The sequence below is a fragment of the Exophiala mesophila genome, assembly GCF_000836275.1.
Source record: "Exophiala mesophila strain CBS 40295 unplaced genomic scaffold supercont1.2, whole genome shotgun sequence".
NCBI classification, from domain to species: Eukaryota; Fungi; Ascomycota; class Eurotiomycetes; order Chaetothyriales; family Herpotrichiellaceae; genus Exophiala; species Exophiala mesophila.
In genome coordinates, this window is record NW_015622505.1 from 901,647 (window position 1) to 918,651 (window position 17,005).

Here is a 17,005-nt window from a genome sequence, read left to right on the forward strand (position 1 = left end):
TCCCAGGCTCTCCAAACGTCTGCGTATGGCAGGCACCAAGCGGCGTCATACCAGCGGGTTCTCCATCTCCGGGGGACAAGCCTATCATTGGGCGACATGCATTTCTCCAACTGAAGAGCAGAAGCCTAAGAACACGAACTAACTCCTTCAGGCGTCAAACTGGTTGAATTAACACTACGGCGAATTACTAGTGCCTTCCCTTCCTCTAGACTGCGACTGCATTGAACGCGTTGGTCTGCAATTGCCTGCCGTGCCTGCGCAACCATCGACATCTCAATCTACAACGCAACCTCACCAGCCATACTCTTCTACCTCTCCATTCATCACCTTAATCTCCCAGTCCTCGTCCTCTACCGACTTCGCTTCTCCCTCCTCATCCTCGTATTCTCTCAATTGCACACACCGATCCACCGCCACAATGGTAAGCCTCATCCTCGCAATTGGGAAACTCCAACATCTAACACCTTCTTTAGAGTAGTCCATTCGACATCAGTGCGTTCCCTATCGCTAACAAGCTCCTACCGAATTCTTGTCGACTAACTGCTTTGTCATCCAGATGGAGGTGCATGCGTTGCCATGGTGGGCAAAGACTGTGTAGCCATAGCATGCGATCTTCGGCTAGGTCTCCAAGCCCTTACGGTGTCGAACAACTTTCCCAAAATCTTCAATTATGCACCTTCGGTCTTTCTGGGCCTGACAGGTCTGGCAACAGACGTTCAAACCGTCTCAGACACCTTTCGCTATAAAGTCAACATGTACCGATTACGAGAAGAACGCAACATCTCCCCTCAGACACTCGCAAACCTAGTCTCGTCATCTCTCTACGAACGGAGATTCGGTCCTTGGTTCGTCAGTCCAGTTCTTGCCGGTATCAATCATACAACAGGGAAGCCGTTTATCTGTGGCTTCGACTCGATCGGATGTATAGATTTCGCAAAGGACTTCATTGTCGCAGGAACAGCCAGTGATCAACTATTTGGAACATGTGAGGGGCTATGGGAACCTGATTTGGTAGGTCTTTCATCGTCTGAGGGTTTCTTCAAGAGGCGCATGCTATGTCTTCGTCTACCTGTGGTCTCGTACACGGCATACGGCAAGATGACACTATTCCTGTTCTGGGTCTATATTCCCTGTCCTGCTGCGTGTCCCTGCGACACCCAACTCGATTTTGCAAACTTTCCCCTTCTTCATGCAAGCTAATACGGGACTCTACTACAGGAACCGGATGAGCTTTTTGAGACGATATCACAGGCCCTGCTGAATGCTGTCGATCGCGATGCCCTGTCAGGTTGGGGTGCCCATGTCTACATCATCGAGAAGGATAAGGTTACCAAGCGCCTACTCAAGGGAAGACAAGACTAGAAATGGCTTCTGCTTCACTCTCGTGTACTATCATCACATTCTACCACCATGCAACGGCGTTCTCCGAGAATCATAATTGATGGTTTGGCTATCACGGCTCTGGTCCGACCGAAGTGGATGGGCACAATAGGGAGACTTTGCTTTGTATGCTGGTCTGGAGCTGCAGCTTCGGCTGGTATGCTTGAAACGGACCGCCAAAAGGTCTATGGTGATTGTCTCCGGCACTAGATAGGCCGTGACTTACCTCCCTCCAGAGGCAGGCATCCATAATCTCGTGGGGAACTGCGGTTTCTTCGAGCCAGCCTTGGGTGAACGGTCAACTACACTCGAGCAGGTAGACAAATATTTGGCCTCATCAACTGTAATGCCAGGAGAATCATCACTGTTGATATGCACTGTAGTCTATGCCTAGATATCCGTGTCGCTATGAGTTCCTAGAGATTGAATGTCGTGCCGTGGTGGCACATGCAAGTATAGATGTTACTTGTTCCGACGAACCTTGATCACCCGGAGTCTTTCCAATGCCTCCTCCCAACTCTCCTTGATACCGCCGCAGATAGTCTCCATTGTCGCCTCGTCTATGATGCTGCCCAAAGCCTCTTCCAGAGCAGTCAAGTCGAGCCCCTCAGACACGACCCCATCTACCTTTCGACCATAACCCAAGTCGACCAGTTTGCCCAAGACACCCGAAGCATTGATCTCGCCCTCGATTCGTAGCGCATTGTCGTGGATGCATTTCTCAATCTCGGCAACAAGACCTTGCAAGCTTGCCACGTCGTCTTTGGGAATCGCCGCGGCCGCTTTACTCTTGCCTTTGGCCTTCTTGGCCAAAATCCCCAGCAACATGGCCACTGGCTGAAGAGTTTCCAGGCGCGAGAGACTGGTGTGGATTTGTTTCCATGTATAAACTGGCACGCCGGCCACCGTGGGCGAAGTCGGGATTGGATCTTGACTTTCAATGGCCTTGATCTCCTCCAACCATGTTTTCAACGGTTCCAGTACCTCGACCATTTGCTCTCTCGTTGCAGGAGGCCCGTGAATGAGAAGAGCGCCTTTGGCTAATGTCTGGTGGCATTTCAGGCTTGTCGCTTCAGCTTCGGTCAGCTCGGCGAGCTGTTGCTCAGAAAACCCTTCCACAGCCTTGAGTGTGGTGGTGATGTGTTCAACAAGTTTTGGAATGAGGTTGGTGTGGCCCGATATTTCAGCTTGTAGATAAGTCACCACGTTGTCCAGAAGCCTCATGGCGTCAATCCACCCTTTTCTTTGTGTTGGACCACATTTAAATGAGTCGATCATCTCGGCGTCGTCCTTGCGGTAGTTGGGAAGGTATGCCCAGTCTCTATGATCGACGATTGTGTCGATGCTCTGATCAAGGATTATAGCTTCGGGAACGCCATGAATTCTCGACACTTTTCGATCTTCAATCATGTACAGTTGTAGACTCGCGCTTTTCTTCATATCAGATCGCATCTCGACGCTGTTTGCTATATTTGAATAGTTGTTGAACCGGAGGCCGTCTCGAATGGCACGGACGAGGGCCCTATCGGCATTCACCAGGGCTGTGTATGCGATGTCCAGCTCAAACATCGGATCCAACCTCTCATCGCTCGGCCTGCTAGGCAAGGGGTGCAAGGTTGAGATTCTAGTCAACATCAAGTGTGCAACAGTCTCATACTGCAGATTCTTGACACTGAGTTTAGTAAAGGTATCCATTGCAGAGGAGAAAAGACCCAGATATGAAGTAAGCTGGACCAACAGGACAGTGAACAAGTAGTAATCCTCAAACTTTGCTCTGGCGGCTTCGAGAAGAATCGTGGCTCGGAGAGCGTGTTCAATATTGTTCTCGGCTTTTGACAGCCGTAGCAAGGCGAGAACCGCTAGGACAGCTGCTTCCGGACATGATGGTGAGTTTACCAGCGAGTCTTTGTACAAGGCGAGGGCTCGGCCCACGAAGCGGACCAAAGTGTCACCTGAATCGGAGGTGGGGATTTTGCTATACTCCAACTTCAAGCTAAATAGTTGTCCAAGGTTGCTCGTGTCGGTCAATCGTGAATCACTGAATGCCTTGAATCGGGTTTCATCTAGCGAGTTGAGAGCATCTTTGAGATCGTCAAAGCAGAATGCTTTGGTAGAAAAGGCATCAGCATATTCTTGACAGGTTGCAAGAAGCTGCGTCAGAGACTCGTCGTCACCTTGACTCTGGAGAAATTGCATTTTGGCGCTGTACGAAGCCCTCGATATTGGTCTTGCCTTGCAAGCATCATCAAGAACCTGCGCACATGACCTTTGACGTCTGATATTTATTAGCTCACTTTCATCTTGTATGGGAAGCTGGGTATGACCAACTCAGGTGTGGATGAATTCGTCAGAGACTTGAGCCAGAGTATCCATACCCTGTCATCTGATTGATACTCTGGGTTTGAGAGAAGAGTTTGAGTATACTCGAAGGCTTCATCCCATTGTTCAGCGACGTTGAAAGACTGTAGGAGTTGCGACAATGTCAATTGAGGATCGAGTTTTCCGATTCTCGAGTCTAATTTAAATGCGTCCCCCTGCAGGAGTTTGATCGTCTCTTGTGCGTGGCCGGTGGAGTTGAGGACAGTAGCAAGAAGTGCAACCTCTTCCGCGGTTGAGATTGCTTTTCCTGGTGATAACAGTTGCTCCTGAGATAGCATTAGCTAAGACAAATGGTGAAGTCGACTTTTGGTGGTACCTCATCTGTTCCTGTTGTCTCGGCGGCTTTGGTGATCATGCGATACGCGAGAGTCGCAAACAAGAGTCTAGTCTTTTCGTCGACACCGTCATGGTCCTGGTGAATCAGATGACACATCATGATGTTCCAGAACTCGTAATTTCGATCTTTGGGGAATGACTTTCGTAAGCCCATGGTGGCCTGCCGTATGGCCCCATGTCAGCCCGTCTCTTGCGAGTCGATGAATCATTCCAAAATGCACACCTTCTGGGCACTGAGCCAGTTGCGGTCCGCGATGGCCTGGTTTAGCCATCTTGTGAGGATATCTTTGTTGTCCTGAGCGACAGCAGCAGCTCTTTCCCATACTTTGGGCCCCTCCTGTTCCTGAAGCGACAAGGCCTTCAAGGCTGTCTGCAGCTGGTAGATTGCTTCGGGTTCGGTGATGGGTGGTGTGCGTTTGCAGAGATCCAAGACCTCTGCTCGCCCCTTATCATTCTGGGCCTTGTCCCCTTGTTTGACGAGCACGAAGGCTTTGATGGTCTGCCAATTGTCAATACCCTGGATCTGGAGGTTTAGAGTCCAACATCCATACCAGGAATCTTTCCGACTTCTCGCCCTTCTTGGACCATTTGTCACATAGCTGAAGAGCTTGCTTCCAGTTATCGGTGGCGATGGCGTCTTGGATTGGACGTATCCTTCGTTCGGTGACAGACGAGTCAGACATTATTGTTTGCCCGTGCCGTCATGAGAGCGAGGACGAGAAAATTGACGGGTGCAGTGGACGAAACTAAGTGTGGGGTAATAATTTATGTCACGAAGTCGTTCGACGCCGCCTGCGCTTTATGGATTCTGGTTTGAGGCACGATTGCATCTTGCATCTTGGGATTCTTCAGGTTGTCATCCTTGATATTTGTCATGCCGCGTGAAACTCGCATAGACAAGGTGTGCAGCCAATATGTAGAGCAGAGTAAAAGATTATACAGTACAAATTCGCTAATTGCACTGTCCAACTCAGAGTCAACGTATTAACTCCCTCACTTCCAGGTTCCCGCCATGCTTTTTCATATTGTACAATAAAGTGAGGTATTCTACAGGCCCATATGTGCAAAGGGCCTCGAGGCTGCGCAGGTTATGAGAACCAGGATTTCCTCTGCAATTTCATTCTTGCCATCTGCGAAACAAGGTCAATTAATGCTCGTTCTAAATTATGGCACGGAAGCCTACCCATTCCTTTTTGCAATCTCGGTATGCTCTATATAGGCCATCTGGTTAGTCGAAATTATATGTCGTGTGCATGTGAGCACTCGCCTTGCCACCGAAGTAGCTGGAGAGAATTTGGCGCACTTGCGGGCTTCACATACTGAAAGTAATCTTGACACATGTCTTTGTCCCCGTTATTTCGACGCATACATTTGATACTGCGATCTGCAGCTTCCTGACAAGGATCGTAATATTCGGAGGCTTGTTTCCTGTAGAGAATGGTCGATCAGCAGCTGTGTCAGCAATCTCGTCTTGCTGCTATGCATACCCAGAGAATGTTTTTGCGGACTTGTCCCATTCCACACCACCGCCTTCAGTACTAGCCTGTTGGCTTGCACCGTTTGAACTTGCCATATCGTCACCGTCGAAGTGAGAGGCGCCAACACATGAGACGCGGTTGGTGCAAATTTCAGGCGCAGGCGCAGGCGCAGTTGCAAATACTCTGGGAACCAGGCAGGTGCGACTTGTGGCATGCAGAACGCACCTTCCTACGTCCGTCGGTCTCCGCCTGTAGATGCTGCTAACCCGATTTGGCTCAGAATCTTTATCGATAAGGGAAACCAGAAATACATCCCATTGTTCACACATCAATCATGCCCGATGAGATAAGATTGTGCAAGATCTATGTAGTACAAAGCTGATTTGATCAAATCGAGGGTATATGTATGGTCATACAGATCCAGCCGGGATATCCTGGATGTACTCTTCTGCCCGAGCAATCGCACTGTTCTTGATTGCCTGAGCCTCTTCAAATCTTCCCGCTTCGTTGAGTGCCTGCTCCAAAGACCACATCTCCCGCAGAACATTTGGTTTAAGTTTTCCGCCCGCCAATTCGCGAAGCATAATGATGGATCGAATCTGGGAAATAGTATCCGGGTCAGACCAATATGCGGCACCTCGTTGTTCCAGGCTCAGGTTCATGACCGTCCTGATTGTACAGGCAACAAGGTCGAATTGATCAGATGCCACAGCTGTTGCAGCCTTCTGTTGTTCTTCCAACATGGTGTGTTTTAAAAGTCCAACAAGCAAGGGTAACAGCGTTGCAGTACTTCCACCATAGCTGGCACCTTCGCCAAGTATTGAATTTCCGTATTGCATGAACTCCGCAAAGCTGCTGTCGCGAAGTGACTTGAAGTCATTTCCCAGCTGCACAGATTCAGTCTTCAGTGATGATGATAGGAGAGACATCTTGTCGTCATCGATAGGATTCATCTTGGCGTAAAGTTTCATACAAAAGTTCTGTTCGCAGGTGCTAGAAATCTCATGTGATCGTATCTCCTCGAGCCATCGGTCCTTTACTCCGAATATGGCGAATGGTGGGTTGATGGAGCATGAGTCCCAATGAAGGCGCGAGTAGATCGAGAACAGACAAGGGTTGAAGTGGTGGAACACCATTTCCGTATTGAGAGACCATGCTCGTTCAAGCAAGAATGCTATCCGTCCAGAGGGGTGCCACCGCCTGTTGCTCGCTGCTGAGTCACTGCTTCCACTGGTTGAGGAAGACGATGACGGCGAAGGTGGCGATGACTCTCCCAGCGTGCTCATGGCCTTGGTCAAATGCAAGGTGAAGTCTCGCAAGCCTTGCAATATGAAAGTGAGCGGTCGAGCCTCGGAGTTACGGCCATTCTCCAGAGCTATGACATGAGCGAGAACCATTTGGAACAATTCAGCGTGCTGCACGCTGACCATGTGGTGCATGATCTCCAGAAGGTTCCACAGCAGAGCCGGTACATCAAGTGACAGCATTTCCTCAAGGAGCAAAAAGGCCTTTCGAGCCATTCTGCCTGCAGTTTCACCATGCCCACGGTCGAGCAGATCTGTTACCAGCTTGAATACGAGATTGACATCCGTGGCGTGGTTGAGCAATTCCCGATCAATTGGGGACGGTACAGCCAAGCAACATACCGGTGGCTGTATCGTCTCAAAGAAGGCCGAATTGCAGGCTCGTATGTTGGATAGCAGCGAGAGCATTAGAGAATCATCGATCCCCAGACTTAGGTTTGCGGGGCTAGGGGAGCGCGTTGTGACACCGAGATCTCTCCGATGGCTGCAACCAGGTTCAGCCTTGATGCTTCGCACTGATATATCCGATCGCCTTGAATTCTTCTGAAATCCCCATTTGGAAAACCGGATTTTGAACATTTGTGAACTACAAGGATATGGATCACGAGAGTCAGTTCATCAGTCACCGCAAATGGTCGACAATGGGGCTCCACGGTATGTGTGTTGTCTTACCTCGCCTTGAATCCATACTTCCTCTCCATGTACATCATGACATATCGCAACTTCCGTCGCTCCCGGACGTAAAGCCTCTCCAACTCAGGATAAAACGACGCCCACTCATCGCGCGTGGGCAACACCTGTGGAACAGGGATGGAAGGTAGCCCTTTAATTCCGATCCGAGGCGCCAATGGCAGAGGCGTAGGCGCCATTGCAATATGCGCGACAGTCTGCTGCAGAAACCAACATTGCAAAACAAGTCCTGATCAGTGTCGGCTGTGGCTTCTAATGAGAAGAAAATGAACTTGGCCGGAGGATCTAGTGGGAGGCACCCGTGCATGCGTGATTTCGAATGAATGACGTTCCGAAGCGACCAATGAAATCCTCCCAAAAAGTTTCCTGCAGCAACTAGCGTCCCGGCTCCACCCAATGGAGACCCCTTGTTAGATATCCGTGGCATCCCCTTTCAAACCACATATCTCAACTGGCTTTGTTGAAGCATAATTTCAACCAGCAAGGGAATTGCTACGTTTGTGGAGATAACTTCACGGTGACAACATGCCATTTTCCGCCGTAAATCGACCGAACGGGGTCTCGTTCAGGCAGAATTCCTTGCCGCAGCTCACACATTATTCTCTGTTTAGGCGTCTGAACCAGGGTAGTTATAGACATGACACCCCCCTGGGGCGTCGGCTCAAGACGGACAAGTTTCGACTGGCAACTGATTTTTGTGGTAACTTCGGGGAATGTATTGCACCGTGTCCGTTTTTTGAACCAGGCAACAAAGTTTTTCTTTCAAAGAGATGAATCATGACCCAGCTCTATCACTTATAAGTTCAGTCTCTGGGCGGTGCTCCCTGATTCCAACAGCACTCTCGGACAGAACACTTTCCATCGTCACTGACAATTCACCGTGTTAGCAATGACTGCTGATTTAGGAAAAGAGGCCAATGCTGCCACAGATTCGGGCTCAAACAAGCGTTCAAGCTGGAGCGAAAACGATGGCAAAGATGTCGACATCAACGATAGCCAGAAAGAGCCCACTCAGGAAATGACTGACGATCAGTATCCCCACGGATTGAAGCTGATATTGCTGGCATCAGCCTCTCTGATATCGGTCTTTCTCATTGCATTAGACCAGGTAAGCTCCTTGTCTATAACACGCATGAGCCATCGAGGGACTCAGCCGTTGACAAAGCATCCAACAGACAATTGTCGGCACAGCCATCCCCAAAATCACCGACGAGTTCCATGGCCTCGAGGATGTCTCTTGGTACGCAGCAGCGTACTTCATGACCTTTGGTGGCTCCCAAACCTCGGCAGGCAAGATCTATAAATACTTCAACTTGAAATGGAGCTTCTTAGTCTCCATGCTGATCTTCGAGGTCGGCAGTTTGATCTGTGGCGTGGCACCAAACTCCAAGACCCTGGTCGTGGGCCGTGCTATCGCTGGGCTTGGAGGTGCTGGCCTCTCTGTGGGTGGTACCACCATTGTCTCTTTCACAGTTGCTCCGGCAAAGCGCCCCTTGATGATGGGCATCATTGGAATGACCTATTGTCTTGCCGCTGTGCTAGGACCACTCCTTGGAGGTGTTTTCACCGACCGTGTGAGTTGGAGATGGTGCTTCTATATCAATCTGCCTATCGGAGGCGTTGCTGCGCTTGCAGTGCTTCTGTTTTTCAGTCTTCCTGCTGTCGGGGCACCTCCAAAGCTCCCCTTGAAAGAGAAGCTGCTGCACACGGACCCGGTCGGTCTTACCTTGGCGATGGGCTGTCTCACCTGCTTCATCCTTGCACTCCAGTATGCGGGAAACAGTCACCCTTGGGGCAGCAGCGTCGTCATCGGTCTCTTCGTCGGCTTTGGATTGCTCGCCATTGTCTTGGTGGGATGGGAACTGTGGTTGGGTGATTATGCCATGATGCTCCCCAGGCTGTACAAACAACGGTCCCTGTCTGTCACAGCTCCATTTCAATTCTTCTTCATGGGGAGCTACCTTGTCCTGTTGTTCTATCTCCCCATCTACTTTCAGAGCATTCTCAACGCTAGTCCGATTCGGTCCGGGGTCAACAATCTACCACTGGTGCTCGCTGCAGCCGTCTTCGCTCTCCTCGGTGGTGCCGTCGTCATGCAGACTGGCCGCGCGCAGCAAGTCATGATGAGCGGCTCACTGCTCGCGACAGTAGCCATCGGGTTACTCTACACCCTTGACATTGGCACTTCAACCGCAACATGGGTCGGCTACCAGTTCTTCGTTGGGGCAACATTGGCATTTGCCATTATGCACGGCCTGACCATCGCCCAAGCGAATGTCGGTCCCGAAGACCTCTCAGCCGTGACCGCCAACCTACTTTGTAAGTATTTGTTGTCACTGTACCCACTTGAGTTGTTCATCTAGGCTGACCACCATTGGCGCGCAGTCTTCCAAACCGTTGGCGGTGCATTCAGTACTGCGGCAGGACAGTCCGCCTTTGTGAACAGATTACTTGCCACTTTACCCACGACTGCACCAGGTGTAAACCCAGGCTTGGTACTATTGACTGGTGCTTCGGAATTGCATAATGTGTTTCCGGCAGATGTGCTCCCAGGGGTACTCGAGGCATACATGACCGGTCTCAAGGCCGCCTTCGCCGTCGCAATAGCCTTTTGCGGCGTGGCATTCTTGTTGTCCTGGGGCATTCCTATGCGGAAGCTTCCGACTCATGAGCCAGGCAAAGCTCAAATGATTGCTGCATGAGGTCTGACACATCGCAACCTGACAAGGCAAATCTAGCAAAGCAGACACGCGCTCCCACTGGGTCCGGGGAAGAACGATTGATATTCCTGGTGTCCATGGCTTGCAAACTTACCTGGTCAATCTTCTAGTTAGTCGTGGCCTAGGGTCATTGACGCGGGGAAAGCCGTTGAGGGCCCTTCCGGGAGCAACCTTGATACTAAATAGCAGGCAAGATGGTCCAATGGTTTGCCTTGAAGAACTCGATTTTTGGTGATGAGTTGGCTTAGATGTCGAGTTGTTGTCATGTCTTCATCATGAAAAAGGCATCATCCCCCTATCAAAATGGTCTCTGGTTTGACGATTGACAAAGCCCGGCACGTTGCCTGTTTTGGTTAATAGATCCTTGCATTGCAGGCATTACAGCCGCATATGTATGTAGGTTATGCATGGCGGGGATGTCCACCATATGCGCCCGCCTCAAGCCACCTCCGCCTGCTGCGCAACGACGAGTGAGAATGATCAAATATGACATGAAAACAATAGATCTGACTCTAGACACACGAATCCAAACGAGTCGTGCCATGCATGCCCGTTGTTCAGTCTCCCAAGGCAACGGTTGTGATCCCATTTCGCGAAATATGGCCGACAGGTTTTCCCCGCAGCGCCGTGTCGGTCGTGCAACAACTGCTGATCTATCTCTTGAATGATACTATAACAACTAGCTGTTGTTTCCTCTTAAAAAAGTGGGGTGCTTGGAAGATCATCAATCTACTTGATGGGGCTTGGCTTCGGCTCGAACGGTCTCGAAACACGATCATGTGAATATCGGCAACGTCGCGATGATATCACGATAGTAGTTGGTCTGGGGTGACCACTGGGGATCTCACGTTGCCCTAATGTTAGTCCCAAGAGAGAAACTTTTTCCTTTGACAGTATGCCTGCGTGATAGTCTCCACTTCGGAGATCGTAGGACCTGCTCCCCAGTTTCTGTTTGCAGAACGTCAACTGGTCCAGAGACCATTTTTGCCGATAGTCAAGGTTTGATGATAGGCAACCATGATAAGGACTTTGATAAGAGCCAACCGTGCAAGCGGTCACCGTGCATCGGTAGGTGCTATCCTTGCGGCCTATTTTCGACACCAAGACATAGCTGGAATGTCTGGTCCTCCCTTGTGTGAATTGTTGGACGAATGCTGTAATAGGGATTTGGTTTCCCACATGCTACATGGCTCAAGCATTGGGCATGGGCAGCTTACGGAACTCCGCTGGCGTTTGCTAGATATATCAAGCACATTGCTGTATTAGTTCTGGTTCTTGTGTACTAGACTTACTATTCTCTTAGAAGTAGCCATTACCTTTCCCTTTCTTCAGATATTTGTGTCTTGCTTCCATTACAAACTCCTCTTCTTTGCAACCACCCGCACTTGCAGGTCTTTTGTCTGGATTCTGAGAAATATACAATAAAGGCTGGGAATATCTTCATTCAAGCAACTTAAGTAAACTCCTGTGAACATGGCATCAGCAGACGTACTCTTGCCCTCTTCGGTACCCGCATTTGGCGTCGCGAAGCGAAAGTTTCCAGTAGATGAGCTCCTCTCTGAAAGAAATACGATGCGAGTGCCGAGAAAGGTCGCTTTTGAGCCGGAGAAGCACCTTATTTATGAAAAGCCCAAGAAAGTGTGGTCCATGGCGGAGATCGGGATGACAGACAAGGGTATCTCGCCCACTGCAGTGTCGGAGCCATTCCCCCTCTTTTCTCAGGAAGCCATCGAGCAAATGAGAGCCGAAATACTTAGCGACGCAGTGCAGGAGAACTGCAAGTATTCAAGTAACATCGCAAAGTCGCAGCTAAGAGGATTTGCACCAAGGTAAATTGGACCCAAGGATCGATCAAGGCAATACTGACCAGATAGATTTGCACCTTTTGTATACGATGCCTGGAACAGCCCAGAGGTGCTCTCAATTGTCTCCAAGATTGCTGGAGTCGAGCTTGTCCCACAGTTTGACCTTGAGATTGCACACATCAACTTGTCATCAACGACTGGAGACCGGGAGGAAAAGGCCCACCGCGATGCAGATGAAGGTATCTCTGGGTGTCCCGTCGACGATGACACGCCTATTGTCGATTGGCACACCGACAGTTACGCCTTCGTATGCGTAACCATGCTCAGCGACTGCACTAATATGGTCGGGGGTGAAACCGCGTTGAGAAAAGCTGACGGATCGATCATGAAAGTTCGTGGGCCAGGAATGGTTAGTAGTTGATTTTCATTCACCATGTATCTGGCTAATAAGCTTAGGGACACGCCGTCGTCATGCAAGGACGATATATCGAACACCAAGCGATGAAAGCAACAGGTACAACTGAACGAATCACTATGGTGACGTCGTTCAGACCCAAATCAGCGTTCATCAAGGACGACACTGTACTTACAACAGTTCGTTCCATCTCTGATCTATCCGAGCTGTACTCACAGTACGCCGAGTATCGGCTAGATATATTGGAGGAGCGAACGCGAGCTCATCTCAGAGAAGTACGAGATCGCAAGAGAGCCGGGCGTGGTTTCAATACAGCGTCCACCAAGGCGTGGATTTCTGAGCAGAAGAAATTCCTCGAGTCAATGCTGCGCGAAATGGTGGATGATGATCAAGTCATCAAAGGATACACCGATGATTCGCATTTGTTCAGTGAGGCGTCAAAGGCGGACCTTCGGAAGAGGGCGAGAATTTGAAGGGATGCACCTCATCATCCTCGTATTAAACCGGGGTACATGCCCCATCATGTTTAGTCCATGACCTTGACGCAGTTACTGATGATTGATGATGTATTATGACGACTGGAAAGTGAGAGCGGGAGGAAGCGAATTATGCTCACATGAGCTATGTTTCTTTTTCTTCGAGGCCGTGAACGACGACTCCTTCGTCGTCTCTGGCTAAATAGTTTCAATCATTCCTAGCTTGCTAATTTATTACCGTAAATCGTACAATTTAAGTATCTTCATACACTGGGTAGAGGTCCTCGGCAAGGTGAGACACGATCACCAACCCGTATGTGAACCGCATTTCCCTGTTGATCACACCAGCGAGACTCTGAAGTCAGGCACATGTGCATGCCAAACCATACTCGCCCACTTCTTTTCCGAGTCTTTGCCAGGGTGCTAAAAGGCTCTTGTCTTCGCTGGGCATTCTTTTGGTCGACACAGACCATTTGGCATCGCTGACACGGCCCTAGCACCTCGAACTGGCATGCAGGATCATCCCCAATCTGAACACTACACCATTCGTCTTCAGCATATGGGTCTTCTTGTTGTGCCCCATCGAGTTCTTGGGCAATAACAATATTGCCCCGGAAAGAGGCTGCTGCCACGGCCTTCCCCGCGCCGCCATTTTGTTTGATATCTTCGTTCAAGCGGTTGACACTCGAGCGCGAAACAAGCAGGATAGGGCTCTCATTCGACAAAGTGATAGACCTCCCAATTTGCATATCATTTTGTCCCGTCACATCACCAGGTCGGCGGACTTGTGCGTGTCGAACGGTGCCTGATTGTGGAAAGCGAGCCAACGTGCATGGTACTTCCAAAATTTCCGTAAAGAATGACGTGACTTGATGGGAGGTGTAAACATCAACGTCTACGTCTTCGCCGCAAACAACCGAGGTTTTGTTGACAATAGGTCTTTGACGGCGGAAAGAGCTCCAAGATGACGATGTCGTTGAATCGAGGCCAATTTCGAGCGTTCGTGTCACCCCGTTTTCTAGTCGAGCCGAGACTCGCAAAATCCTCTGCGGTAAGTCAATCTCTGGTTGAATAAGGGCCATCCGTGGGTACTTTTTCTGGCTGAGTGCAACATGAGACCCTGCATGCACAAGGCACCATTCCCGATCCCAAGCCAATCCTTTTGGACCGACCTCCCATGTCATGTCTGGAGGTACTCGATACGCTGCACAGCTCTTGATTGGAAACACCGAAAGACTCTCCACCACAAAGGGAGCACCCCTCTCTAACGGATGGATCATGGGCACAGAACCAGGTAAGATGTCGGGCTTTTTCGCGCTGACGTAAAATTCTTGGATGAAGTCCATAAAAGCTGTGACATCCTGTAGACTGCTCATTGCTCCAAAGCTCACTCTAAGAGCGCCGGTAGGCTTTCCATTTAGGATGTCATTGGCGCTTCCACATCGATGTCCAGCTGCATAGTTTTGGCGCATCTCATCGGTAGAGAGGCCAAGGTGGGATGCAACCCCTCCAGGATTGCAGAGACCCCCTGTGCGGAATTGGATGTTCTTGACAATTCCAAGCTTCTCAACTTCAGTGCTGCTTACGAACTGTCCCGCATCGTCCAGTAGGTTGAACGCGATTATAGGGCCTTGCGAGCAGCTTTCGAAATTTTCATGTGCGTAGATCTGGCAGACTGGGGTTCCATTCGCATGTCGCAAGTTTCTAAGCGTGTTTCTCAAAGTTGATGCGAGATACTTGGCGTGCTTGGAAATGACCGACATTGATCCGTACAGGCTGCTATGGATTTTCAGGGCTGACTGCAATGCAATGATGTTGTGGAAAGCAACGGTCCCGTCTTCGAGACGGCTGTGGATCGAGCTTTCCTTGACGGCGTGCCAATGGTCATCCCCAACCGTTACGGAATCAACTGTCCCGCCGCCAAAATATTTCCGGTGTCGTAGAATTGAAGCAGAAGCTTTTCGAACAATCAAAGCCCCGAGGTCTGGAAAGCCAAAAATCTTGTAGAAACTGAGTGCAGTGAAATCCGGCGCAGCATTGGCATCAGAAAAGTCTAGAGGACTAGTGGAGGCATGTGCCGCAGCATCCAGGAGAGTAAATACTCGAACATTGCCTCTCTGGTTGAGCGTACGAGCCCTTCCACACCATTCGAGAGGAAGTCGACGACCGGTCATATTTGATTGTCCAGGATAGGCAAAGAGGATGGGCCCATGTGTAGTTGAAGAGTCTGTCTTACGCTGTTCAAACCACTGTTGGACTTGACTATCATTCGAGAAGCATGATGAGCCTTGCGTGGCGAGTTCCCTGAGACCAACCATGCTCGTATGTGCCTCAGCATGATAACAATAGGTGAACCCGCGATCGCCATCTCGCAGGGCTTCACCGACCAACTTCATAGCGGCAGTCGCGTTGGGAACAAATACGACGTCGAAGTCGTCAGGATCAGCGTTGAAGAATCGGAGTACTTGGACCCTGATGTCCTCGATTCGACGCGAAGACAGCTGTGATGCGGCCGAGGCAGAGTGTGGATTGCCAAAAATATTGCTTGTGAGGTCTTGCGAGTATGCTTCAATGAGCGATCTCGCGTAAAGAGTGGTGCCTGCATGATCCAGGTATGAAGTGTCTCGCAAGCCCGGGTACTCGAGATCTCGAATGCTATCAATGTTAGTAATATAGCCCGTCCTTTCGTCGATTGTTGCGGTGTATTTTGCCACCGACATCATGTCGGCCAGCGCTGCAACGACTGCCAACTCGGACGTGGAATTGAGAACAGAGACACCGAATCCATAGGTGTCCCAGTCAGACAAACTGGCACTGGCACTGGAAATGAAGAAATGGGGATGTATAAAAAGAGATAAAGGGTAGTCGATGATGTACGAGACCAAGTACGAGGCAAGAGGTGAGTGAAAGTCGGGGAAAGTGGGAAAGTGCAATCGGCGAAGGCCGACCAAGGCTCAGATCAGCATTTGATTGGCTCATTGGCTTGGTGCTTATCGACATGTGATCTTGAACCCAAGGCGCTAGCCCAGTTCGGGAATTTCGCGGGCCTCCAATAACCTTGTTGCTTTTTGTCAGTGCTGATTCCCCCACTCTTGGTTCACGAACTGGTCTGTAGCATAAGTGGAAGACATATATAAAAAGCAAGTACAGCCTCAGTGCCGTAGGTAGCACGGATTCCACCTGGGACTTGCTTGATGCTGATGTCGAATCGATAATTTCTTCCTGAAAAGCATCCGCCAATGGCTGGGTCTAACAAGATAAGTGAATTGATCGCGCTCGATTGCAGAGCCTCGATATCAAGGTCTTCGTTAGCAGGTAAGTTGGAGCGACATTTGAAATGCTGTCAGCCAGCTCACCCTACTGGGGATGGTGACACCGCCTTTATCATTGTTGACTTCCTAAGTCTCATAACGGAGAATTAAGCCCCTCCAACGATAGACTCGAGTCTCCATCATAACAGTTCGTGCGATGGAATATATATAAATGAAGTTAGGACCATTAGCATTGGGGTTGGGCCTTGCGCATGAGTGCGTAGCGCAATTGAAAGAAACGCCGCTTAGCCTGCACGAAACCAGAATTTATGGTTAAGCCTGTTCCCGTTAATTCCTGTCGGACTCGACTGAGCATACAGATATGGTCAAGTGTAAGTGTTGAGATGATGAAAAATATCAGAACTAAAATCAGATATCGACGGATCGTGTTAACTGAAACAGCACGAGCTGGGCCAGGCATGGTTTCGGCGGGTTCCCTCTTTCTCTAGTTCCTGAAGTCGGCTGTCGTGTCGGAGATGATCAAGTGTAGCCTCGCTTATGAACGACGGAGGAAACTCACATTGTAGTTACTCTTTCCATCTCTATGTAAGCCAATCACACGGAAGCTGTCATAAGATGTAGCGACGTCCATGGGTCGTATCGTCCTCTTTGATGTCCCCCTCTCCACAGCTCTATGGGACACTACCAACATCTAAATGACTTCCTAGCAACTGAATATAGGCTGTCAGCCACATAGCTCGGAGCTTGGGG

The 17,005-nt window shown here is 49.9% G+C and overlaps 6 protein-coding genes across 7 annotated transcripts; 2 read left to right on the forward strand and 4 right to left on the reverse strand.

Moving 5' to 3' along the window:
* The first annotated feature begins 224 nt into the window (after window positions 1–224).
* PV10_02236 (proteasome subunit beta type-3) lies at window positions 225–1,816 on the forward strand. The gene is made up of 4 exons (XM_016366526.1): window positions 225–421; window positions 474–492; window positions 557–1,011; window positions 1,219–1,816. Exons 1-4 carry the CDS (start codon window positions 419–421, stop codon window positions 1,360–1,362), a joined length of 621 nt encoding a protein of 206 aa, XP_016226044.1. The 5' UTR covers window positions 225–418; the 3' UTR covers window positions 1,363–1,816.
* PV10_02237 lies at window positions 1,733–4,805 on the reverse strand. Of its 2 annotated transcripts, XM_016366527.1 has the most exons (5): window positions 4,647–4,805; window positions 4,319–4,594; window positions 4,076–4,255; window positions 3,709–4,025; window positions 1,733–3,655 (listed from the first exon to the last, which is right to left on the reverse strand). In XM_016366527.1, exons 1-5 carry the CDS (start codon window positions 4,776–4,778, stop codon window positions 1,843–1,845), a joined length of 2,718 nt encoding a protein of 905 aa, XP_016226045.1. In that variant the 5' UTR covers window positions 4,779–4,805; the 3' UTR covers window positions 1,733–1,842. The 2 variants fall into 2 exon arrangements, with proteins under 2 accessions (XP_016226045.1, XP_016226046.1); XM_016366528.1 differs by having other exon boundaries at window positions 4,076–4,594.
* Window positions 4,806–4,911: 106 nt separating this feature from the next.
* PV10_02238 (uncharacterized protein) lies at window positions 4,912–5,776 on the reverse strand. The gene is made up of 4 exons (XM_016366529.1): window positions 5,583–5,776; window positions 5,416–5,523; window positions 5,279–5,306; window positions 4,912–5,225 (listed from the first exon to the last, which is right to left on the reverse strand). Exons 1-4 carry the CDS (start codon window positions 5,666–5,668, stop codon window positions 5,184–5,186), a joined length of 264 nt encoding a protein of 87 aa, XP_016226047.1. The 5' UTR covers window positions 5,669–5,776; the 3' UTR covers window positions 4,912–5,183.
* A 79-nt stretch (window positions 5,777–5,855) lies between these two features.
* Window positions 5,856–7,817, reverse strand: PV10_02239 (uncharacterized protein). Its single transcript, XM_016366530.1, has 2 exons — window positions 7,550–7,817; window positions 5,856–7,463 (listed from the first exon to the last, which is right to left on the reverse strand). The coding sequence occupies exons 1-2, from the start codon at window positions 7,744–7,746 to the stop codon at window positions 5,984–5,986; spliced, it is 1,677 nt and encodes a 558-aa protein (XP_016226048.1). The 5' UTR covers window positions 7,747–7,817; the 3' UTR covers window positions 5,856–5,983.
* Window positions 7,818–8,456: 639 nt separating this feature from the next.
* PV10_02240 (uncharacterized protein) lies at window positions 8,457–10,269 on the forward strand (the record flags this gene model as incomplete). Its single annotated transcript, XM_016366531.1, has 3 exons — window positions 8,457–8,675; window positions 8,743–9,886; window positions 9,953–10,269. 3 exons carry the CDS (start codon window positions 8,457–8,459, stop codon window positions 10,267–10,269), a joined length of 1,680 nt encoding a protein of 559 aa, XP_016226049.1.
* A 2,865-nt stretch (window positions 10,270–13,134) lies between these two features.
* Window positions 13,135–15,843, reverse strand: PV10_02241 (uncharacterized protein). The gene has a single exon (XM_016366532.1). It carries the CDS (start codon window positions 15,704–15,706, stop codon window positions 13,247–13,249), a length of 2,460 nt encoding a protein of 819 aa, XP_016226050.1. The 5' UTR covers window positions 15,707–15,843; the 3' UTR covers window positions 13,135–13,246.
* Between the last annotated feature and the right edge of the window lie 1,162 nt (window positions 15,844–17,005).